The sequence below is a fragment of the Equus quagga genome, chromosome 7, assembly GCF_021613505.1.
Source record: "Equus quagga isolate Etosha38 chromosome 7, UCLA_HA_Equagga_1.0, whole genome shotgun sequence".
In the NCBI taxonomy this organism is placed as follows: domain Eukaryota; kingdom Metazoa; phylum Chordata; class Mammalia; order Perissodactyla; family Equidae; genus Equus; species Equus quagga.
This window is the reverse complement of record NC_060273.1, coordinates 66,528,810-66,554,832: the sequence shown is the minus strand read 5'-3', so window position 1 is coordinate 66,554,832 and position 26,023 is coordinate 66,528,810. Positions and strand designations below refer to the sequence as shown.

At 45.9% G+C, this 26,023-nt stretch overlaps 1 protein-coding gene across 1 annotated transcript in view; it reads left to right on the top strand.

The window, feature by feature from the left end:
- GALNT10 (polypeptide N-acetylgalactosaminyltransferase 10) overlaps positions 1-26,023 on the top strand; it is a 215,466-nt gene that overhangs the window by 71,455 nt on the left and 117,988 nt on the right. The window contains exon 2 of the mRNA XM_046667250.1: positions 23,960-24,062. Within this exon, the coding sequence (XP_046523206.1) occupies positions 23,960-24,062 (103 nt within the window). The remainder of the gene's footprint in view (positions 1-23,959; positions 24,063-26,023) is intronic.

The window sequence follows — 26,023 nt, the reverse complement described above, 5'->3', positions numbered from 1 at the left end:
ATTCAGGAGAATGTATTCAAGGAAGCATGTGGGTGCATGATTTTGGACTTATATTCTTATTGGCAATGTTAGGGGGTAAACAGATCAATCCTGAAACGTCAGTGTCATAGACCCACAGAGATTTATTTCTCATTCTGGCCTACGTCTCAAGAGCACTCCAGAAGGGAGACGAAAGTCAGGGAGAGATGGAGTCATTGAGAGGTTCCCAGGGAACTTGGCTAAAATTCATTGGGAAAATATAAAGAATCTGAGATGCTCTCAGCTTTTGGTGGCTCAGATCTAGGTGTGTGGCGAGAAGAAAACTCCCACCTGCTCTGTGTTCACCCCACTGGCAGAACTAGTACGCTAAGCCAAAGGAAGCAAATAAGTGTTTGAGATGTCCTTTACTGCCTAGCTGTGGATCAGATTTTGCAGAGTAAAGAGTACAAGCCTTAGAGTCAGACAGACCTGGGTTCAAATCCTGGCTTTACCACTTACTACATCTGTGGCCTTGGGCAAGTTACTATTCCTAGTAAAATCCTAGCTACTGTCTGCAACTTGGAGATAGTAATTGGAGATAAACAACCCTCATAGGGTTGTTTTGAGGATAAAATGAGATAATGCCTTCAGAGGGAACTATTCCAGAGACCAGCACGTAGTATGCACCTGTTCATTCAGTTTATTCAGCTAACGTTTATTGAGCACCTGCATATGTCTGCTACTGTGCTAGGTGTTAGCAAGCCAGGTGTTATGGTGAGCCAAAATAGTTGCTGTCCCCGCCCTGCTGGAGCTTATAGTCCAGGCACAGATATGCATTAGTTAAATAATAACGCTAAATAAAGGTCTACTTACTAACTTAGGGCTCTGAAGGATAGGACCATACTGTGTTGGCCAGAAGCCTAGACTGAGAAGTCAGGGAAGACTTCCCAGAGGAAATGGCATCTGAGCTGAAATGTGAGGTTAATTTGGTGTGGCAGGAACAGAGTGTGACAAGTGTTCTTGAGGAAATAGCATGTGCAAAGGCTCCATCGTAGGAAAAAGTGAGGTGCCTTTGAGGAACTTAGAAAAGTGACTGGAACTCTGAGACTACGGGGAGCATGGTGTAGGATGGGCTGGAAAGGTGGGCAGAGGCCAGGCCATGTAGAACCTTGTAAGACTGTCAAAGAGTTTGGTTTCATCTTAACAGCAATGGGAAGCCATTGAAGGTTTTTAAGCAGGGGCTTAAAAACTATTAAGCTCAATAAATGTTTGCTATCATTATTCCTTTCCTGGAACTTTTATACTTCATCCCAACAATATTAGCTCTCTTATTGGATTCTGTGAATACATACATTTAAAAAAAAAAGACACCCTATTGATCCATTTGGTGGTCTGAAAGCAGGATCTGCAATCTGCTAGAGCCATTTGGTCCATTATGATGTGAGTCCTCCTCTGTGTGGTATTGGAAGGACCCTAAAAGCAAACTGGATCCAGGACAGAAAGATGAGGCTGTGAGAACTGGAGCAGGGCCAGCTGGGCGTGGCAGGGACCAGCGGGCTCTCCAGGCCTGCGGAACCAGCTAGGCTTCCACAGCCCCCGCCAGGCCCCCTCCAGGCCTCTGACAGTGAGTGGATGCAGGCTGATGCGAGAAGGAGAAGGGTGCCAGGGGAGGGAGCCTGGCACAGTGGAGGCAGATAGGACATCAGCATAGACAGTCTGGGGCATCTGTGGGGAGGGAGCTCAGAGCTGAACTGGCAGAGGGCAGAGCAACTGGGCTGTAGGTCACCAGACCCGGTGAAGGAGGGCCTTTTTCTGAAGGAAGAGGAGCGAGTCTGGGCGCTGAAGCTAGTGTAAGAAGTCCAAATGTCTGGCCCCAACAAGGATGCTGAGTCCCAAAACCTGGGGTCCAGTCATCCTACTCTTCCTCTTGCCAAAGGCCAGACTGATCCCCAAGCTCAGTGGCTCAGCTGAGGCTCCTGGTGGGGATCCAGTGAGCCCAACTCTCTGAACATATTTGACCCATCCATGTATGATGGCACTTGATGTGGGGTGTTCTTGTCAGCGGTCTGGCTCAAAAGTGGAGCTCCTGGAAACTCTGCTGCCTAACAAAAGCTTGTCTTTGACCTTTTTCAGCCTTTACCCACTCATCTGTCTATTTCCTATGGTGAATCTCGAAGTGGGAACAGGGTAGTGTGTATTCTTCATGCCAGACTTTCCTCCAGCTCCAGGCTAGTTGTGTGACTGGATAACCAGTTTTAGAGTTAACCAAATTTAGCATCATTCTGCCTAAGAACAAGGGCAGGGCCAGGCCGGAGATGGCGTGGACCCACAGACTCAACAGGCTTTTTACAGACAAAAAGTGGTGGGCAGAGTGATTTCTGCATCCTCAGCTGAACCACGTGAGACCGCTGGCTTCACAAGTGATCCAGTTCAGAAGATGGTGACGACCACTCCCAAGTATCTGGCCCTTCATGGTAGTAAATGCTCCCATATGCAGGGTCTCCTTTGAGCCTCCACACAGCTGATGAGGTCGCCTGAGCAGCTGTTACCCTCCCGCTTCTACAGATGACGCAACTGAGGCCTGGTCATTACGTGCCATGCTCAGGGTCACATGCAAAGTCACATCTCTTGGGTCGTCAGGTAGGCAGTTGGGATTAACTACTCAGAGTAGCTTGTGTGCTTACGCTATGCCTTAAAAAAAAAAAAAGATAACTTGGACTAGTGACATAAGTGAAGAAATAATAGCCTGGACAAATATCTAAATCCTGTAAATATGGGTGGGGCTATGTGTAGAGAGAGAGTGCTTAGTGTGGGGTATAGCAGTTGAGTCCTGGGCTCCTTTAGATAGCTTTGCTGCATTCAAGCTTTCCAGGTCCGAGGGCATGTGTCGGGGGGTGTGTGTGTCTGTCTGTCTTGTGTGTCCAGTTTTATCTGGCGAGGAAGCTGAAGTTAATATGTCTATAAATTTTGTGTTCTTTGAGCCCTGACGTATTTCGGATGATGACCCAGTAAGTGCCACATGTCCAGTCATCTGTGACTCCTTTAGGAAACTAAAATGCACACCAAGAGAGGAAAGAGTTGAAAACCAGAATTGCAAGTAGGGTCCATGCTCCATTCACGTCAGCCAACGGAGCATGTTTCTTGGAAGAGAAGCCCTCTGCAGTGTGAATACCGGGCGCCTTCCCCCTCCTCTCCCTCCCTCTTGTGTAGTTTTTTAAGGCATGAGAAATGAAGTGAGGCCCTTCACACATGAGACAGCTATTTGCTCAGGTCTCACACCTTCCTTTTGAATAGCCCTAATAATACAACTTACAATTATGCCTTGCCTGGCAGCATATTTTTCCCATCTGAGTGATAGTTGAAATTTCGTGTCAAGTGAATGCCGCTGACAACGAGCCTCTCTTTTCCCACCCTGGTTCCAGGTGGTCCTTGGTGGCCATCCTCCTACCCACCACTGGCTCTCAGGGCTGCCTGCTTGCAGTGCCTCAGTCATGCCACCAGGAAGGCCTCTGCAACTTCCTGCTTACCCCAGGGGCGGGGAGGCCCCAGCACCCCTCCAGAGGGAGCCACCCCAATCTGATTAATTAAGGTAAATAGGGGAGTGATCTGGCTGTGGCTTCAGCTCCAGGCAGGTAACCTAGGCAACTGCAGCGAGTCTGCACCTCTGCCGACGATTAACGCAGGATTAATTTCTTCACAGAGCCATGGCCTTCTGTTATGCTCAGAGTCCACTTCAAGAGCCTTGAGAAGGAGCTGGGCTGTTGGACAGTAGTGGGCGGAGAATCTAAGAGTCTGCCGGGATCACTGTGGGTGTTTTGTCCCTTTCACAAACATCATGTGGGCAGTGTAATGGGCAGATGTGACATCAGAGGCCTCAGGGTCAAAAGCAACCCCGCAGTTTTAGGAACTTGAACAAGTCCCTCCGGAGCCGTGGATTAGCCAGTCCACATTCCTGTGCCAACCACCACTTCCTAGTCAGTTTCCTCACCTGTAAATGGGGCGATAATAATAGTGCCACCTTCCAGGCTTGTGGTGAGCATACGGCCTGTAAATTACCCAACCCAGCCTGGCACGTAGGAAGTCCGATAAATGTTGGCCCTTGGGGTCTTCTCTAGGAGAGAAAGAAGCTCTGGGTACTGGGTCTTCTTATGCGCTCTTTACTACCAGACGGGAAATGGGCTCAGCCTAGAGATGGGTCCAGAATGGAAGGCAGGTAGGAGAAGGGACTGCAGATGGGGCATGCCAGGAGCACCACTGAGGCACAGGAGCGTTGAGAAGTGGGACAGCAGCCTGAGGGCCAGGAGACCAGTGGAGAGCTTGGCAGTGGCCGCAGAGAGGAACTGAAGCTCTTGGAGGATCCCTTGAGGCCAAAGATATGGAAGTGTTGCCCCTTGTAGGACTTTGGTTCCAGCCTGAGTTCCCGTCCAGCGGCCTGGACTGCTTACTGAGCATCCAGTTTTACAGCTGCTGCTCCTGGCTTGAACGCTGGCCAGTTGAGAACGTGATTCTGGTGGTTTCTCCACCATGTGAAATGAAGACCATGGGGAAATACGGTCACATGAAAGAGACGTGAAATTTTCCTGTTCAGTGAGGGAGGCCAGAAGATACATAATGTATGGTTTCTGAAACTGCAGGTGGATTGGGGAGAAAGTTTGCAATCCGTGGACACGTTTAAGACTTTTGTAAGTTATAAAGGGAAAGAGAAATGCCAGGAGCATAACATCCAGTAAATCACCCTGGCTGGATAATCTCAGACAAGCCAACCTCAGGGGCTCAGTTTTCTTATTAAAAATTATGGAGGGAATGATCAAGAAGTTGTTAATAGTGCTTATCTCAAGGGAGTGGGACTAGGGGTTGGAAGAAGGGAGAGATTTTTATTTTTCATTGTATATCCTTTTAACTTTTGAGTCTTTCACCATGTGCCTTTATTATTTTTATGATTGCCAATCAAATTATAGGATTTGTCTTTAAAAATGCAATGAAGAGGTTGCCTTCGATCATTGGTTTTCAAACTTGTTTTTTTTAGCAGTGGAACACTTGTCACATAATCTTACTTGAAAACCTAATGAATGCATGACAAAAGAAATCGAAGCCCCTCCTGCTGGGACTCCCCTGCCCCCAGATCCCAGTTGCAGCATCTCCAAGGGATCCATTGAACATAGTTTGAAAATAACAGGTCTAAATGATTTCCTTTGGGCCCCTCCCACTTCTCCAGTCCTCTGCTCCTTTCTACTTAGCAAAGGAAGCTGGGTGGGTGTTCTAGTGGCACAAGCTGCTGCTTTTACTGCTGTAGCTATAGACCCTCCCCCCCCCCGTCCCTCTGGGGAGTTGGCAGTTGGGAAGGGTGGGCTGTGCACAGGCTGAGTGTCACTCAGACTCTGGGGGACAGGAAACAGGTCACCCTTGGATTGCTTCTCTTGGGTTGAAGTGGTAGAGAAATGTTAAAAGGTGGATTTTGCAGCCATTCTGGGTAAAGCTGAACCTGGGGCTTTGACAGGCAGGATGCTAAAGGGTCAGTGAAATGGCGTGAGGTGGGAGAAGACCCATTCACCACGTACAGGTGTGGCTGTGAACACAGACTCACTGCTTACTTGCTCTGTGATCTTGGCAAGTTACTTAGCTTCTCTGAGTCTCTTGCTGAATCTGTAAAAAGGGGAAATACTAGTAGTGCCTACTTCCTAGGACTGTTGAAAGGATTAAAGGAGATTGTAGGTCCACATGCTTGGCGTACTGCCCTGCCCATATAGGTGCTCAATAAATATTGTTACTATCGAATTCCTGGACAAGTCAGAAAATGGCCTTGCCGCCTCTTCCTGTATATTCTCTGTTAAATCTGTAACCTCTCAGGACCTTGCTTTCCTTACCTGTAAATTGCAGGTGCTCGGGAATTGCAAATTGGTGACCTGCTAGATGAAATCTAGCCTGCAAACATATTGTTTATCCAGATAATACTTTAAAAATCAAGAAATACTCTCTAGAAATCTGGATTTTCCAGCTTCTCTGTAAAAACTGAACATCTTTCTTCACTTGCCCTCACCTGGTGACAGTCAGCCAGGGCTGGGCTTACATGTGCCTTTTCAACAGCCTCCTTCCCTCTGTATAGTCTTATGCTTGGCCACCCCCCTTCATAGGTAGGCAGTTGGGTTGACAAAGCCTAGTTTAGAAGGTTTCTGGAATTCTGTGTCTTTATCACGGCTCTGCCACTAGCTCATCCCATGACCGTGAGTGTATCCCGTCATCTCTCTGGACGGCCACGTTGCCATCTATGAAATGTGAGTTGAGCTTCCAACCGCAGCGTTTTTGGGGTGCTCTGTTCAGTCATAAACATTCACTGAATCCCTCCTATTTCTAAGAATTCTAACAGGCATTTGGGAGGATACAGAGATGAGTAAGAATGGGCCTGGCCCAGAGCACCTCTCAAAGTTTAGTCTGCAGAATGGTGCCAGTTTACAATGAGATAAATACAGAAATTGAAGATAAGCATTTAGAAACTTTGGTGGCAGTTTGACATTGCCGTGACAGCCAAGTGCATGCTCAGTGGACACATCTTGTCAAGTAGATATAGATCAGTTCATATGTTGTCGAACTCATGTGGTGAATTACATGAGGCGTAAGCTGCATACACACATTCCAGTTACTATTGCTGCTTAACGAAAGGCCCCAACACTTAGTGGCTGAAAACAACAACAGTCATTTATTTGCTCACAAATCTGCAATTTGAGCAGGGCTGGGCAGAATAGTTCATCTCTGCTCCGCACAGTGCCTGCTGGGTGGCTCCGCCAGGGCCAGAGGGTCCACTTCCAAGATGGCTCACTTACATGGCTGGCAAGTTGGTGCCACCTGTCACTTCCTTTCCATGTTGACCTCTCCACCAGGGAACTTCTCCACCGAGGAACTTGGAACCCAGGGTGAATATCCCAAGAGAACAAGCTGGAAGTATGTGGCATTTTTACAGTCTAGTCTCAGAAGTCACATTGTATGTCTTCTGTCGGTTGGTTGAGGCATTCACAAAGGTCTGCCCAACTTCAATGAGAGGAGACATAGATTCTACCTTTTAGTGGGCTTGTGGAAGGTTCTAGAAGAACACATGGGATGTAAGATTTTGTTGCAGCCACTTTCAGAAAATATAATCTGCAACACATTACAGGGGTGTATTAGTTTTCTGTTGCTGTGTAACAGTTAGCACCATTTTAGTAACCTTAAAACAATACACATTTATTAGCTCAGAGTTTTATAGCTCATGAGTCTAAGCAGACTCAACTGGATTCTCTGCTCAGAGTCTCACAAGGTCAAAGTGAAGCTGTCAGCCAGGCCAGGTTCTTGTCTGGAGGCTCTGGAGAAGAATCCACTTCCAGGCTCATTCAGGTTGTTAGCAGATTCAGTTGCTCTGGTTGTAGGATTGGGGTCCCCGTTTCTTTGCTGGCTGTCAACCAGGGGTTGCTCTCTGCTCCTAGAGGCCACCCACACATGGCCCCTCGGTCTTCAAAGCCAGCAACGCCACGTTGAGTTCTCCCTCTTTTAATCACTTTTAACTTCTTTTTATACTGCCAGATGGAGAAAACTCTGTGCTTTTTTGTGTGATTAGATTATATCGACCTGGATAATCTCCTTTTGCCATACAACACAGCGTAATCAGAGGAATAATATCTCATCATATCACAGGTTTCACCCACACGCAGAGGGGAGTGGGAACAAGAGGATGAGGGTCGTTGGAAGTCATTCTTAGAATTCTGCCTGCCACAGATGGTTTGGTTCGCAATGAATTGAAAATTAAAACAAAGTGGTTCTTCATCACAGTCTCAAAGCACTGGTTTAGAATCCAGCAGAAAGGAATGACATGTATACGAATGGCTATAATTTGAGACCTTAAGGGCTAACTTCCAAAAAGAGAAGGGGAGAGAGAGAGCAGGGAGAGGTCAGTGGGAGGGGAGAGGATTATTTAAGTGGAAGGGGATAGGATCGGGGTTTCTTGAAGATTTGGTATTTGAACTGAGTGTTGGAAGACAGATGTGATTGGGATCTTTAAAAAATGAGGCAGGAGGACAGGATTCCAACATTTATATTTCTATTTTGGCACCTTTGGATGTAAGCACAGAACTGAACTGAATCCTCTGAATCTTCTTTAAGGTCATTTTATCACTTTTCTGTTACCGCAAACAATGCTGCATAGCAGACCACCCTAAAGCCCAGTGACTTCAAACAACAACTATATATCAGCGCTTATGGGTCTCAGATCAGGTAGGTGGTTTCCCTGGCTTTGGCTGGGCTCTCATGCATCTCTGGTCAGCCTGGGGTGCCCAGGCAGCTCTGCTGGCTTTGGCTGGGCTCTCATGTCTTTGGGGTTGGCTGCCTGTCAGCTGGTGCAGGATGAGCTCAGCTCTTCTCCGCATCTCATCTTCCACTTGCCCCTCACATCTTCGAGCACACCAGCCTGGGCTTGTTCCCTTAGAGGAGGCAGAAGAACAAATACAGGGGTAAGGAGTGCGAGTCTCTTGAGGCTTAGGCTCAAAACTGACACACTGTTGCTTCTGCCTCATTGTTTTGGCCAAAGCAAGTCACAAAGCCTGCCCAGATTCAGAAGGTGGGGAAATAGACTGCACCTCCTAATGGGAGGAGCCCTGTGATCCCATTGCAGAGGACATGGGCACAGGGAGACGTGGAGGATTGGAGCCACTTTTTCAGTCAGTCTACCACAGTCATCCTGAGAAATCTTCCTAAATTCTCCAGAATAAAAACAAGACCCTCCCTCCCAACTTCAAATATATTGTTTCTCCTGCTAAGCAAGGGTTTCTGGAGAGATTTACATATGAGAAACCATTCGGAAAATATGAAGTGATTCATTAACCAGAGTTATAAGAAGCCAGCCTTGTGAAAGAGTCTGTAGTCTTCTCTGTGAGTAGAAGACAAAAGAGGAGCATTTCTAGGCGACCTCATCACCAGTGCCCCTGCAGTGCCTCCACCAACCCACGTGGCACTCAGCCTTCAGTGTCCAGCCCCAAAGCCCCCGGCAGAACTGTTCCCAGAACAGTTATTCCAGGAGAATAAGTCATGGTTCTTCTCCCAGGTCCAAGTAGCAGTTTTTAGAATGAAATTATCTCAAATCTGGCCTGTACCATAGACAGAAACTGTGTCTTTTATGATAGTCCCTGAAGCACGTAAGCCAAGGCCAACAAATAGAAGTTGCACAGTAAACCTTTATCAGATGAATGGGTGGGTGGGTGGGTAGATGGATGGATGGATGGGTGGGTGGTGGATGGATGGATGGATGGATGTAGATGGGTGGATGGATGGATGGATGGGTGGGTGGATGGGTGGATGGTAGATGGGTAGATGGGTGGATGGATGGATGGTTGAGTAGACACATGTATGACAGATGCTTCAGCAGTCAACTGAAGCTTTCTTTTAGAAAAATATATTATCAGAAACTGTTTCCTTCCTTCCAAGTCAGTATGTCAGCTTGAAATCTTTGTGTAATTGTTCCATGTCTATGTACTTTACAGAAAAAAACAAAAAACTGATTGCGTGTTGCAAGGGGATGGAACCATGTTCTCCCTCATAAACCCTGTTGTTATTAGCCTACCATTTCAAAATGAGGTCCATGCATTCCCTATGATGTTAATCATTCTCTAGAGGGCTGGGGAGAGTGGGTGGGGGGAACATCTTGTCAAAGAAATTTGTGAAATGCTGGGTTAGACAAAGTTAGGCAGCTTTCTTTTCTGTCAGACTTCACAGAGCCTAAAGATGTTAACATACATTGTGAATCTCCAAGAGAGTATTAGAATATGTAAGTGTTGAAAATTGGAAGGCTTTTTTGGGAGTAGGGGAGAAGGAAGGAGGTACAATTTTTTTTTTATTATTGTGGGAAAGTATACATAACGTAATATTTATCATTTTAACCATTTATAAGGGTGCAATTCAGTGGCATTAAATACATTTACAGTGTTGTATAATCATTACCACTATACCCAAAGCTTTTTCATTATCCTCAATAATAACTCCCTTTAAACAATAACTCCCCTTTTTCCCCAATAACCTCTATTTTACCTTCTGCCTCTATAAGTTTACCTATTTTAGATGCCTCAGATAAGTGGAATTATAGAATATATATCCTTCTGTGTCTGGCTTATTTCACTAAGCATAATATTTTCAAGGTCCATCCATGTTGTAGCATATATCAAAATTTCATTCCTTTCATGGCTGAATAATATTCCATTGTAGGTATGTGCCATTTTTATTTATCCCTTTATCTGTTGATGGACACTTGAGTTGTTCTGCCTTTTGGGTATGTGGATAATGCTGCTATGGACATTGGCATAAAAACACCTGTTTGAGTCCCTGCCTTCAGTTCTTTTGTATCTATACCTAGCAGCGAAATTGCTGGGTCATGTGATACTTTTGCATTTAACCTTTTGAGAAATCACCAAAGTGTTTCCCATAGTGGCTGCACTATTTTGCATTCCCACCAGCAATGCACAAGCATTCCAATTTCTCCACGTCTTTGCCAACACTTATTTTCCATTTTTAAATGATAACTATCCTAGTAGGTGTAAAGCAGTATCTCATGGTGGTTTGGATTTGCATTTCCCTAGTGATTAATAATGTTGAGCTCTGAGAGTTCTTTATGCACTCTGAATATAAGTCCTTTATCAAACACATGTTTTGCAAATATATTCTCCCAATCCGTGGCTTGCCCTTTGAAGAACAGAGGCTTTTAATTGTAATGAATTCCAGTTTATCCATATTTTAATTAGAATGAATTCCAGTTTATCCATATTTTATGCTGTTTGTGTCCTATTTAAGAAACCTTTGCCTAAACCAAGGGCACTGAAATTTGCTCACATATTTCCTTCTACAAATTTTATGATTTGGCTCTTACATTTAGGTCTATGATCCATTTCGAGTTAATTTTTGAGTATGGTGTGAGGTAAGGATTGAGGTTTATTTTCAGGCATATGGATACCTAATTGTTCCCACATCGTGTGTTGAAAAGGTTAGCCTTTCCCCATTGAATTTCCTTAGCACCTTTGTTCAAAATCAACTTATACGTCTGGAGTCTCCATTCCATTCTCATTGATCACGTCTTTCCTTACTTGAGTACCACACTGTCTTGGGCACTGCAGCCCTAGAGCAGGCCTTGAAATTAGTATATATTAAGCTCTCCAGCTTGGTTTCTCCTTTTCTAAATTGTTTTGGCTATTCTTCTAGGTCCCTTGCATGTCAGTTTCTACAAAGATTACTTTGAATCTATAATTTTGAGAGGATTGACATCTTAACAATATCAAGTCTTCTGATCCATAAACGTGATATATCTCTCCCTTTATTTAGGTCTTTGATTTCTCTCAGCAGTGTTCTGTAGTTTTCAGTATATTAGTCTTGCACATTTTTGTTAAATTTATCTCTCAGGTGTTTAATGGGTTTTCATGCCGTTGTAAATGGTATGTTTTATTTCAGTTTCCAGTGTTTCATTGCTGGTGTTTAGAAATACAATTGATTTTCACATGTCAACCTTGTATCCTGTGACATTGCTGAACTCACTAGTTTTACTAGCTTTTTTTAGACTCCTTAGCATTTTTTATATAGATAATCATGTCGTGGACACTTATTATTTTGACTTCCATCTACAGTCAAAGAATGGAAACCCAGAAAGGTGCGGGATTGCCTGCTACGCCACTTTTCATAATCACAGAGCCAGGAGTCTGAAACTTCGGTTTTCTGGATCTTCTTTCAGGGTCTTCCCCACCACACCAAGTTGCTTCACAGGCTTTCAAGCCTCAAGAGAAGAAGTTCATATCAGTTAAGTTTAGATTTGGGTGACCTAAGTACAATAGAAGTTTATTTTTCTCTCACTTAAAAGTCTGGAGGTTTGCAGTCCAGGGCTGATATGGTACTTCTGCTCCATAAAGTCCTCAGGACCCTAGGCTCCTTTTCACTAATACTTTCACCATGCCTAGGGCGTGGGCCCCCACCTCATGGTCCAGCGTGGGGCATTTGCATTCCACGCAGCAAGATAGAAGGAATAAAGAAGAAGGGCAAAGGTGCACACCAGTGATTTCTTCAAGTAGGTTCCGTGGGCTGCCACACAACACCTGCCCTCACATCTCATTGCGTTGAACCCAGTCAGGCCACATCCAGCTGCAAGGATGTCTGGGAAAAATCATCCTTATTCTGAACGGTCATATTCCCTGCTAAAATTTCTATTACTGTGGAGGAAAAAGAGAACAGCTCCTTGGGGACATACAGCAATTTCTGCACAAACCTTAAGGTTAGGAATCTAGAAAGAAAACAGTTTGAAAGTGAGAGAAGGAAGAAGGTGGAAGAGTTCAAGGTCTATTGCCTCTTTTAGAAATCATTTTAGGATCAAGTGAGCCAGCTCTCTTCAGAGTTTTGTAGTCCATTGAGTTGACCTGAAGCCGTTTAGTTAGAAGATAAAGTTAATCCTCAGAACCCCTTTATGGTATTAAATCGTTGGGACTATATTAGACATGTCTAATCATGGATGACCTTCCTTCCTTGAGAAAAGATAAAGCAAAAGATATCTCTGCTCATTCATTCATTCAACAAAAATTGCTATTTCCTACCCTCAAGTTGGGGAGAGATAGACAGTAATGAAATAATCACCCAAATAAATGTGAAATCACAGAGGAGCAGTAAGGATGCTGTAAGGGCACACTTAGGGACTCTGATCTAGTCAGGGAGGTCAGGGAAGGCCTGAGAGTTTGGATTCATTCCTGTAGGAGTGTCTACTTTCATAGCGGAATGGTGTGTTCTGAGAACACCATCCTGTCTGCTGTTTTGGGTACACTTCATGTATCATGCCTGGGGCACAAGATGCCTAAGAGATCATTATGTAAGAACAAGAATGCCAGAGTGCGCCTAAAGTGGGGGTGGGTGAGGTGGTGGGGTTGCTCCTCAAGGAGGTTCAGAGCCCTTAGTGGCTTCTACCCCAAGAGAAATGGAGAAGAGTTCAGAGATTCTGAGATGGCAGATGGAGGAGGCCAGGATCATAGTCCACAGTCGAGACTTTGTGGGCCAGGAAGGAGCCCAAGGAGCTAAGTACCAGAAGGAATTTTCTAATAACTGTAGCCATCTGTATGGAGGAAGGGAGCTCCAGTCCCCTAGCGGCCCAAGCCAATCTCGGGGACCATCCATGAGCTGTAGCAAAGAAAGGCTTAGTGGGTCCAGTGGAACGTCAGGAGACAGCATTTCAGCTCCCATTCAGCAACCATTTTGTGGGACTCTGAGGCATGGCACAAGGGAAGGTCCCGGCAGTTGTGGGTAAGGGGAGGGCAGCACCAGAGGAGGGGACAGCCATCAGTCACCTTCTGCTTCCCCACCTTCCCCTTCCCGCCCCCGCCTTGGGGGACGTTTGCAAGCAGTGAACAGCCAGACAGCCTAAAGATCTAAGATTGTAGAAATCAACCAGTGGATCACAGCCTCCCAGGTGTACTTGGGAATTCACTCTTCTAGCTTAAGGCAGGAGTGGCCAGTGGGTCCTGTCCTTGGGCCAGCGCTGGCTGACTGGTAAGGGCCGCTTGGAGCACAACGTTGGGAAGGATTCTCAGAGGCTGAGAATATTATTATAGGTTGGTGATGCCTGCCTTCATCCTAGTGTGATTGTAGTGAAGAAATGGGATAATAGATGTAAAAATGCTTTATAAGTTCCAAAGTACTATCTGAACAATAACTAATAATGGTAGCTGTGATTTTTAATTCTTCGTAAATGCCAGACGCTGCTAAGAGTTTTACTTGCTGCCTCTCGTTTAATCCTCACAATAACCTTTATGCTTCATGCTATTCATATCCCCCATTTTACAGTTGGGAACCAAGGCTTGGGAAAACAGTGTAACTTGCCTAAGGTCGCACAGCTAATAAGCAGAACTGTGGCACAAGCCTCAGTCTTTCCGACTCCAAAGCAAGTGCTCTTCTGTGCTTTGTTTTGCTGTCTTCAGAATGCAGGGATTATGATTGTAATTATTACTCTTAATAAAGCAACTGCTCTATTATATCGTGGCTCCGTCCTGATTCCCCAACTGGGAGTCTCATAGGATGTGTTTGCCGTCATTTTTTGGTCCCTGAAAGGCTTAGAACTGGCCTTCTCTGCAGCTTACGTGTATTGCCTGCCTTTCTCTCTGCCCATCCACGTCTGCTCTGCAGAGCAATCTGATGACCCCTGTGATGCTGTACTCGCTGAGCCTCTGAGGAGAACACTTCTTACAGGGCTTCCTGTGGTTGATCGCACGTCGGCTAGACGGAGATTTTCAAGACCCCTCGTGAACAAGGTGCAGAAGTAGGATTCACTTCAGCATGTTTTCCTTTCTGAGGACCGACTGTGTACCTAGCATCTTTCCGGGCACTGAGGTGTGGGAAGGATGGGCAGGTGCGTGTGCTAGGAAGTATTACCTGTGGTGATTACACTCTTGGGGTGATTGGCAGTTTGCAAAACACTTTCATATCGATTTTCTCTCCAAGCCTCAGTTTTGTCATCTACAAAGTGGATATAATGACGATAATAATATAGCAATGTCTCATCTTATGAAAGGGTTAGGTTATAATAAACTCACCACTTAAGGGGAAAATAACATAAAATCAGAATCACCCTTGACAGTCGCCCACGGCATGTAAAGACAAAACACCTCTCAAAAGTCCCATTTAGCCAGTTTTTCCTCTAGCATTCAAACCGATGACTGTTTCTTTGGGTGAAGCCATCACAGCATCCTCTTAGGTAGTAAGAATACTTATCTTCCAGGAGTAGGCTCATTCAGCACCAAAGTGCTCACACTTTCAGAGGCAGGAGAGAGCTAGGCCTCTGGGGACACCACCCAGGGTGCAGGCCCCCTGAGCATGAGGTCGGAGCATCGTCAGCCTCTCCCGTTACGGTTTCTTTCTCTTTCTTTTTGACCACATGCCATTCCGTTCCTGAAGGTTAAATATACACGTGGTACAATTCTCTTAGGTCTGATTTCCTGACGTGCTATCTGTGGACAAGATTAAAACTTGAGAGTAATGTGTGATGAAACAAACACCAGGCTAGGTGAGGGGAGATCTGGGCTCAGGCCCCAGGTCAGCCCCACCTGCCTCCATGGGACTTTGGGCTTATGAACCTTAAAGATGAACTTATTACCCAAGTGTCCAAGTTCTCCGGCTGGCTTGCTTGACTGTAGACCTACAGGACCCTTGTGAATCTATTTAGAAAAAAAATCTGTGTATATCCATCCCCACTTCTGCCTTCCTAGCCCAAGCTGGCATCATCTCTGCCTGTACCACAGCGATAGCCTCCTCCCTAGGGTCTGCCCTTTCTCTCAGGATCCTAATCCCTTCTCCACTTGGCTACAAGAGAGCTTTCCAAATGCAACCTGATCTTGTCACCTCCTTATATAAAACGTGGTACTTGGATTTCCAAATGCTTCTGGGAGAAAGACAGAATCCTCATACCTGCCCACCTCTCACCCCCAGCAGGCTTCCCCTCCTTCTCTGTGCACCCCACACACTGCTCTTCTTTCAGTCCCTCTTATGTTTCATGTTTACCCAGCCACAGGGCCTCTGCACAGCCTCACTTTCCGCCTCTATCTGGAAGGGTCTATTCTCCTCTCTCTGCTGAGTTAACTGCTAATCATGCTCCATCCATTTCCTCAGGGAAGCCTTCCCTGACCTTGCTGACTGCATCAAATCCTCTTGATCTGATCCGAAAGAAAGAGACTCTCTTTGCACTTGTACTTTTCTTTTGTGCCCGTGCCACTGTAGCTATTTTAATTCATTTGTGGTTCTGGATTAAAGTCTATATTCCACCCCACCATACACACGACTGTAAACTGTGAGAGCAGGGCCCTTGTCTGTCTTGCTCACCAGTGTATCCTAGACACCTAGCACAGAGCCTGTCATGTGCTTTTACTCATTAAACATTTAAGTGGATGGATGGACGGACAGACAAATGGACGGACAGATGGATGGGTGGGCAAGTGAGAGACTCAAACAAACATTATCAAGTTATGGATCAGAGTATTGTTTTTTTTTTTCCTGGTGATAAAACATTTGGGATCTTCCTCTGAAGAAAATGATACAGGTCGCAATCGTTCTTTTACAGTGGAGGAGAAAAGTTACTAGGTTCCATTTGCCCTTTAGATAATGGACATTACAAAATATCTTGGCTTCCTTTTCTCTTTGCTGTTTAAAAAGTCTTTTAATGAACCTTCACACCTTAAGTAGCAAATGACCTTTTCTAGAGCCATCTGTACAAAACAAAGGGTGAATTGGACGGGTGAAATGGTTCTGATCTTGGAAGTACAGGATCAGCCTTTTCAAACAATGGTTCCTCTCTGTGGATGACTTTGTCCCTTAGGAATGGGGCCCCATACAGATTTCAGATTCCAGTATCCTGGTGTTGAGATGACGGAGTTATTGGAGTGAGGAAAATTGACACACCGGATTGCTGGGTGGAACAGCAGGACTTGCCTCACCTGGCCCCAGGAGGCTTAAGCAGTCTCGTGGTTGCTGGGTTGTGGTGTCTCCGTTCACTCATAAGCAGGGCCCTTTCGATTTGGTTCTTTCCTCACACCGCTTCATCCTGGTGGTAGGAAGGTAGGTGTTCTTAGAACAGCAGCCTACTAGGTAGGGGCTGGGGTTAGGTCAGCCCCGTTTCAGTCTCACTTGTGGAATGCCAGCATGAGCGTGGTCCTCAGCCTGCAAAGAGGGAACGTTTCCTCTGAATGAAAACATCATCTTTCTTCCTCCATCTCTGTCAGAAGAGGAGGATTCTGAGTTGAATTGCAAATGGATAAGTAGTAACCTATTTTGTTCTTGGAGCTCTACTCCAGCTTGTTCCTTGCTCAACGACCTTCTGTGGCTCCCATCTGCTCAACAGCTCAAATGTCAGGCTCTTGGATTCTGGTCCAGACTCCCTGGCCTCATTGCTCGTGACTCTCTTTTGCTCCCCACTTACCCCTGGCCACTCAGGCTCCTTGCCATTAAGTGAATATGTCTAACCTCTGTTTTTTTGCACATGATTTCCCACCATCTGGGTTCCATCCCCAAAATCCTACCCATCCTTTCAGGCAACTCTCAAATACTGCTTCTATAGGAATCCTGCCCTGATCTTCCCAGGTAGAATGTAATCTTTGGCTCTTGGAAATACCTATAGAATTTATCTGTACAACTCTCAAGGCACTTATGTTACATTGTTGTGTGTCTTCTCCTTTCCTGTGTACTTGTCTCATATCCGTGCTGTTTGTTGAGGCTGGGGACAATTTTATTTATCTTTGTCTCTCCGACAGGTCTTTGGGCATAGCAGGTCCTCAATTCATCAATGAAGTCATCCTCATTTGTTGGATAAATGAATAAGTAAATAAATAAAAATACAGCTTATATCCTCAGAAGTCATGAAGAAAGTACATTTATCCCATTGTCCAAACTCCCTTGCTTAAAGTAACTTTGTCGGCACTTTTGGCAAACTTAAGCCCTGCCTGGCCCTCTTTGAACTACTATAACCTTGAAGGCAACCTTTAAGAGAATGCTTTGCTATATGCATGCGTGTGTGTGTGTGTGTGTGAGAGAGAGAGTGAGAGAGAGAAGGTAATTATTATAATCTACTTAGCAGATAAACAAAGGTTTGGAATTAGAGAGTCCTTTAAACCTCAAAGCAAAATCATTCCGGCGCCTTTGTAGGGCTAGTTTGAGGGGAGGTAGAAGGGGGCATCCACCCTAAAATCTGCAGCCGAATCTGGTCTATCATATGTCCTCAGACCCTGGATGCAGCAGGTGACTTGCTCCCTTTTCCTCCCAGCATTGCCATTTCGTAGTGTCCAGCCCTCTCGCCCTTATTTGGAAGACACTAACCAGCCCAGCCAGAGATGCAGGTGTCGGCTCTGAGCTCTGAGTCTGCAGAGTTGGGATTAGAGGACGTGCTTTCACAGATCTTTCTTCCTGGCTAGAATACAGTTGGCTTGCTTCACCAAACCTTTCCTTCCTCCCTCCCTCAGAAGGGGGCCAGGCACGCTAAATAGTGATTAAACAAAAGATTAAAATTCCATTTGTGTGTGTGCGCGCGTGTGGCTGAGCACTAATCGATTGTCTCAGCGGAATGTTAAGTAAAAGCACGCAGATACCAGAAGCAGTTATTTAAAGCAGCCAGTCAAAATCCATTTCCAATTTGTTGTTTAATGTGATTTCCACATTAATTCTGCTGGCCTCCCCCACAGACTCTGCCTCGCCTCTCTTGCTCTGCTGCTTCCCAACCTTTGCTTCCTGTAGCCAAAGGACATCTGGAAACAGAGGGGATGAAGTCATGAAAGATGGTTGCTGAAGGAAAATAATCACAGCTTTTAGAGACAAGTCTCTTAGTCTATACAATTAAAGAAACTTAAAATTACCTCCAATTGAAAATCCAGACTTTTCTTTTGATTGCTATTGCATAAGAATTGCTGTCTTTTTGAGAAGCATTGTTCATGCCTTTCTTGGGACTAAAGGTCTTGCGGCATTTGTCTCTATTGTGGAATCCCACTGTTAACTAAGAACTTTTTTCTTTTCTGAAGAACACTGAATTTCCACGTGGGCATCTGACCTCCTGTTAATGAGGAAACTCTCTAAATCCTTTTATCAGCAATCACCAGTGGAAGGGGCTCAGGTGTTAAATAGGTTGCCTCTGCAGGGCCCACGGCTTTGTTAGATTCCTGTCCCTGTCCTGTGCCCCAGCATGGCCATCACAAACTCGGGATCGTAACCGTTCTCTAAAAACACTGTACTAATAGGAGCTCTCCTTTACGAGAGGGCCCGACCTGGTGCCCACACTGAGCTGGATGCTTTGTAGAGATCAGCTTGTGCATCCTCCCGACAGCCCACAGGTTATTCTGTTAGTTCTCCTTGTTTGTCAGCCAAGGAAACTGGGGTCCCCCTGCACAGGACATGAAACCTAGGTTTTTCCAACTCTGGATCCAGAATGCTCCAAGTCGTTAAAGTAGATTACTCAGCCCATTGATGAGCATTCATTCAGCTGATAGTTATTGAGGGCCTAAGATGAGCCAGGTGTTGGCCTAGGAATGCACAGTGAAGAACTGGAACACACATGCCCCTGCCTTCGGGAAGCTCACAGTCCATCCCAGGGGAAAAAAACAGCTAGATCTGGTTTGGTCTGTGGGGCTGACAAGCTATGGGATTTAGTCCCTTCTACTCTGTTCACCTCAGCTTGTATATCTGTAAAATGAGGCAGCTGTGTTTAGACAGGTGGTTTTCCACTTTTATTGTGAATTAGAATCGCACGGGCAATGTGTTAAAAAACACGTCTTCCTGGGCTCCCACCCCAGATGCTTTGATTTAGTAGGCTCAGAGCGGGGCCCAGGAATTTGTATCTAAAATGAGGGCACAGGCGCCGCGTGAACCCACCCTTGGAGAGAGACTGATCTGGCTGTAAACCCCATTAGGGCCTACATGGGGTCTGTGTTGTCACACGTGTATCCCCTGTGCCTAGCACAGTGCCTGGCACAGAGAAGGTCTCAAGAAACATTTGGTGATAGTTTGAATGATCTGGGCTTTCCATGGATGGACTTCAGCGACTCCTGAACCACCTGAAATTGAACACAGTTTGTATTAAGGTTTGTGGGTCAGATTCTAAGGGCCCTTTGGGCTCTAAATAGTCTGTGATTTTGGGATTGAAACCAGTTTTTTTCTCCTGCCCAAAGCTCAGACCTATTATTGGAAATCTTTTTAACCTATATATTAAAATTTGAGTCCTGTATCAAGGTGATTAGGTGAGAAGATGTCGATTTACAGTAGACTCTTAAAACGTTAAAGGAGTTAATATCCACATTCTATGTAAATTCTGTGAGCACTCAGGATATGCTATTTGGCATTTTTTTGATTCATTTGAAAGTACCTTTTGGGCAAGTAATGTTGTCTCCATTTTCCAGGTGGGAGAGTTGAGGTGCCTCTGAGTCCTGTAGCTTGTCCAAGGGCTGCTCCACTAAAAATTAGCCCGGGAGTTAAAGAACCTGGCTCCCAGGACCAGCCCAGTGGTGCAGCGGTTAAGTTCACACCTTCCGCTTCTCAGCAGCCCAGGGTTCGCCGGTTTGGATCCCGGTTGCGGACATGGCACCGCTTGGCAAAAACCATGCTGTGGCAGGCATCCCATGTGTAAAGTAGAGGAAGATGGGCACAGATGTTAGCTCAGGGCCAGTCTTCCTCAGCAAAAAGAGAAGGATTGGCAGTAGTTAGCTCCGGGCTAATCTTCCTCCAAAAAAAAAAACCTGGCTTCCATCCTCTTGCCTGCTTGTGTGGCTTTGGTTGAGTAGCTTGGCCTCTCTAGGCCTCAGTTTCCCCATCTGTAAGATGGGAAGGGGTAGACTAATTGTCTCTGAGCAACTGCTTAGCTTGAATATTCAAGGATCCCCTAGTAACTTGATGCTTAGACACACAGAACTCCCTGTGAGGGCAAGCTCTGAAGTCCTCTTAGTTTAGGGAAAATGTAAGGACTAAGGAGACCACCTCAAATAGCTCAGGTCATCTCCACAGATCATTCTGGAGGGATGCACATCATTAAGGCAAAGGCAGTGGAGATGGTAAAGCCATGGGTGTGAAACTCCTAGAATTTTGGAACCTTAATCCTCTACCCTGTCAGTTCATTAATTCACTGTTTCATTCTGAGAACGAGATCTAGAAATTTGCCTCTATGAGATTCAACCCCATGTTCCCTTCCCAGTAGTGTCGGAAGACTTTCACAAGGAGCTGGAGGAAACAGTGCCCTTCATGGAATCTTAGACTCTTGATATATCCTTTAAAGATTGGCCATCACTTAGTACTCTTAAGTGTCCTTCCTGGACCAGGAGAGTCCGCATCACCTGGGGGCTTGTTAGAAATGCAGAATCTCAGCCCCCACCCAGACCTCCTGTATCAGAATCTGCATTGAACAAGATCTCCATTGGATTCTACTGCACAGTAAAATTGGGGAAGCACTAGCCCTAAGCCAGCACTTGATTCCCATCCTTCGCATCCTGACGAACAGTCAAGCCTCGTATTCCTGGCCTCCTCTAACATCTTCCAAGTGGTCCTATTTTGTCCTAGCACCAATCCAACTCTTAGAATTTCTTCTCTGTCTTAAACTAGTCCCTCAGTCATTCAGTAACTTCTGCTATTAACACTCTCTCTAGCCTCTGGATCTTATAGAACAAGATAATTGCTCCCGTGTCCCCCACAGCTTCTCATCTTGTAGTCCTCATACAACATAGTTTCTAATCTTCCTCATCCAGGATACATTCTTGTCTATTGCAGCACATTGCAAACTCACTCGGGCCAGGCAAGTAACACGAATGAGAGATAAGAGCCAGGTGAAAGGTACTAAGGAATGGTGGAGACTATGGCAAACTGGAGAGACATGCCCTCCCTAAGCAGGGCAGCTGTGTTGCTCAGCCCAGCTGAGGGTCTAAGGGAACTCAGTCTGAGCATTCATATGTCTTTTGAGTTTTCAAGAGAAGCCAAAAATCTTGATGAAACCGTAGGAAATTTCCCTATTTTATCACGTTGGTGAAAGTTTAAAAAAAACACCTCAAAAGCTGACAGATTGTGTTTGCCAGTGATCACACCTAAGGTTTTTGTGACCTTTGATGATAAAGATCTGCTCTACTTGGGTACGATAGCCCAGGATTGGTCTGACCAGCACAGAGCAGGCAGAATTAGGGCCTTCGTCATTCTGGACCAGTAGTTCCCAACTTTGAGCGTGCATCAGAATCTCTTGGAGGACTTCTAAAACACAGATCCCAGGGCCCCACCCTCAGGGTTTCTGCTTCAGGAGGCCTAGGGCATAGCCCAGGTAATTAATTAGCATTTCTAACAAACTCCCAGGTATGGGTGCTGCTGCTTCAAGGACCACACTTTGAGAACCACTTGAGATTGGTACCTTCCGTAGAGCCTCTTTGGTTCCACTAGTGACCTCAAGTAGTCAACTGAAGTTCCCAATCTTTGGGTAGCAGAAAAGGGAAAGAAATTGGAAGGGAGGGCTGGAGCAAAGATTGCTAAACAGCCCTTGACCCCTCAATCCTGACATCTGCAGGTAGAGTATTTATCTTGGGCAGGTCCCTGACCCACCCCAAGCCTCAGTTTCCCTATCTGTGAAGTAGGGAAGTGGCCCCAGCTCAGTTTCCAAGGATATTTGTCTGTGTGTTTGGAGATTTGATTGTCAATTTGTTTTTAGCAGAGGACCTTTTTAAAATGCAATCCCACATGGAACCCCAGTACAGAAAACAGATAGATGCGTTGCTGGTCTGATTGCAGGGTGTCGAGCTCCTACCCCCAGCCTCCCTGGTCCCAAGGCAGCGCTGAAGTGTCTCCTGTGGAAATGTAGCTCAGCGCGGTGGAAACCTGCTGAAGGAACTTCCAGCTCGGCTTCTGTGATTTCTAAAAACCCCGAGAACTGTTTGCAGGCACGTGGCCTTTGTTTCGCAGTTTTCTTTCCTTCTCTAACCAAGACATCTGGCATGCCAACTTTCGGAATTTTCTCCTTGCAACTCAGCGAGGTCTTGTAGGAGAGGGAATGCAAAGGATTGTGATGGTCATTAGAGCCGTTGTAAGGATATTGAGCCGTTGTGGAAAATCTGCTAACACAAGGACCAGCCAGAGACTTAATAAACAGGCGTGGGGAAGCTTTTATTCCGGTGGCTTCTTGTTCGTGCTAATGTTCCAGCACGCCGCACATTCAAGGCCTTCGTAGTTAATTACACAGGAAATAGGACTATTGGATTCTGCATACCACAGTGGCAAGAACAAATCTGTGGGATTTTTAATGGGCAAGGTGATATGGAAAGCTGTTCTTATTTACGCGAACATGGCAGATATTTAAGCAGCTGTGGGTGCACTTGGAAAGACCCTGAGCCCAGGGGCCAAGTCTTTAGACTTGACTGTGGGCGTGGGAAAGCACCTAGCACCTTCTGATGACCCCAGACACTGGAATGCAGCCTCCTTTAATTAGGGAAACCAGTTCCTAATGGGCCCACCAGGATGGACTCACCTTCCCAGACACACAAAAAACACCTTCAGGGTCCCTGGGGGCTCTTCTCTTGTGGCTGCTGTGTATTCCTGCTTTCTTTCAGCCCTCCAATTGCTTGTTCCTACATTCCACACACAGTTGCCAGATGTTCACCCTCTTGGGAACTGGGCCCTCTTTGGGGCCACAGAGATGACCAAGACTTGACTTCCACTCCTGTGCTCGGTGCTCTTCAGGCCAAGCCCAGCTCTGCCACTCTCCCCCTGCACCTGGAAGTCTGTGCTGGGGCCATTTGCCTTGCCTTTCTGTCATTTCTGCGTGTCTGAAGCCCAGCCCAAATGCCCTCATGTCCGTGAAACCTTCTCCAGTTCTCCGAGGAGTGAGCTCCTGTAGCACTTCCTGCAGGCCTCTCTTCTAAGGTCCACTTGCCTGCCCTGTCCAGCATGTAGCCACTAGCCGCCTGTGGCTCTTGAGCACTTGAAATGGGTCTGAAATTAGATGAACACAAGTGTAAGATACACCCTGGATTCGAAGGCTTAGTACAAAATAGAATGTGAAGTACCTCAACAGTTTTCTCCATTGCGTGTTGAAGTGATGTTTCAGAGTATATTAAGTTAAATGAAATATATTATCAAAACTAACTTCACCTGTTTCTTTCTTTTTTTTTTAATGTGAATGCCAGAAAATTTAAAGTTACATATGTGGCTCACATTATTCTATTTCTGTTGGACAGCGCCACACTTAACACTCTCTCTCTTGGGTGAAAGAAATATCTGTCCATCTGTTTTCTCTCCTGCTGGTCTGTGAGTTCTAGGAGGATGGACGCTTTGTGCCCATCATCTTTCTGACCTTTGCACACCTGACTGGCCCACAGCAGGACTAACAGAGGTAGACCGAGGGAATTAGTAACTGAACAATGAGGACATTCAATCAATAGCAGAAGCTCCCTTAGGCAGTGTAATTTCTGGGTCTCTGTTATTAAAACTTCTTTCCCCTTTTCTTCTTTTTCATAATTTTTGTCTTTTTTTTTTTTTTGGTAAGGGCTCACACAATCAGCAAAAGAAGACATTTTTCTTGGGAGATGGGCAAAAGCTGAAGGACTGGCACGACAAAGAAGCCATCAGGAGGGACGCTCAGCGCGTAGGTACGAGAGCAGGATCATCCATGGGCAGGTCCCGTGGAGAGTGTATGCTCGTGTGTATGCGCATGTGTGTATATGTTTAGTGGGGCTGTCTGGGCCTCCTGTTGACCCCGTCTCCTTTTACTGTCTTCCCTTCCCTGATTCCCGGGACACCCCGCCCCCCCGCACCTCTTACCTGTTAGCTGATCCCTTTCTCCACTCACATCACAGATCCAGTGCCTTTGGGATTTGCCCTGTCACCTTTATTGGGTGATAGAAAATGTCTCCCCCTTATAAGATATTTTACCACTGAAACGAGGAGCAATAATAATAAGAGCCAACATTTATTGAACATCTATACCATGCTCTACGTTTTGCACATTTTATCGGTGAATGCCCATATCAACCTCTGTAGCGCATTTGATGAGAAGGGACCTGGAGCTCAGAGAGGTGGGGTAATCTGCCCACGATCACACAGTGACAAAGAGGCAATTTGGGTCTTGAACCCAGCTCTGGAGAGCAGAGTTGATCCCTACCCACCACTGCTTCCTCGAGGGTGAATTTATTTAGTGGGCTTCAGCTAAAGTTTTCTTCAGCTAATTAGTCTTTGGAGCAATTCGTGTTACACTGGGGAGTTGGGAAGGTTTGGGATGGCGTGGTATAGAAATTATGTGAAGAGTCGTCTGTTGAGAGCCTGGACTAGGAATCAGGGGAGCAGCTCTGACACCACTTATCGGCCATGTGACCATCAGAGAAGTTCCATACTCCCTGAGCCTCAGTTTCTCCATCTGTCAGCGGGGCTCAGGCTTCCTGCTTTGACAACCTCAGGGTGTTGTTCTGAAGGTGACAAGTAAGGTGCTGAGTGTCAAGTAGCTTTACAATACTGGAAAGCACCGTAGAAATATAAGGGATTGGTATTTTATTTATTTTTATCTCAGTGAAAGGCACCCACCACTATTGATTTTTTTTAATTACATTAGACAAAACTAGATTACAACAAGGCTCTGAATAGAGCTGGTATACTAACTTCGCTGATGGTCAGGGAAGCCTAAAGACATGACGTGCATTTTTCTGCGTGCCAGTGATTTAAAATGAAGGTGGGGGTGGAGAGGCGCGGCTTAAATTAAGAAAGAAAACATTTGAAGAGTTGATTTGCCAGACAGTTATCCCAGAATGATTAGAACATTAGGCTAACTAGGGGGAACAGAGTAAGCAGGGGAGACATTATTCAGGATAATAATAACCGGTGTTAACATATGCCAGGCCCCTGGCCCTGCATTACCTCCCAAATCATCACCTTGAACCTTCTTATGCTAATTAATACAAAGGGCAAAACCGGAGACTTAGAAAGGCTAAAGGCGTGCTCAGGATGGCATAGCTGGGATAGCAGGGCTGGGCTTCAAACCTCACTCTACCTGGCTCCAGGGCCCGAACTCTGAATCACTCCCCTGTACTGGCTTCCTGAAGCTTCCCTCCCTTAGCAGTTGCTTCTTCTCTTCTTTGTCTGCTTGCTGCATTTGTGTCCCTTGCAGAATCTGACCTGGGCACTAGCCAGCAGTGTTTTTTGTGGAGCATCACAAGTTACAGACGGTGGGGTCCTCTCCCTCCTCTGGCTGAACTGGAGGAGCCACAGCCCTTGGGCTCCTCTTCTCAGCTGGCACCTGCCCATTAAGCTGATATGGTCAACATTTACTTTGCAAACTACCAGGGGTGTTGCTCAGACCACGAGCCCCAGAAGATGAGATGCTTTTTAACCAGCTATTTTTATTGCCATTTCTAAGACCCTCGCCGATGGCAGATTCTTGGGCTATTATTGCAGGGTTGATGTGGACATTCCCACCCACCATATGCACCCTGGGAACCCAGGGAATAATTTCCTGGAGCATCAGGGAGTCTTTCCCCAGATGGTTTGTGCAGAGAGAGGAAAGCTAGCCCTTTATCCACCCACATCTGTGACTCAAAGCAACGCTTTTCAGGCAATCCTG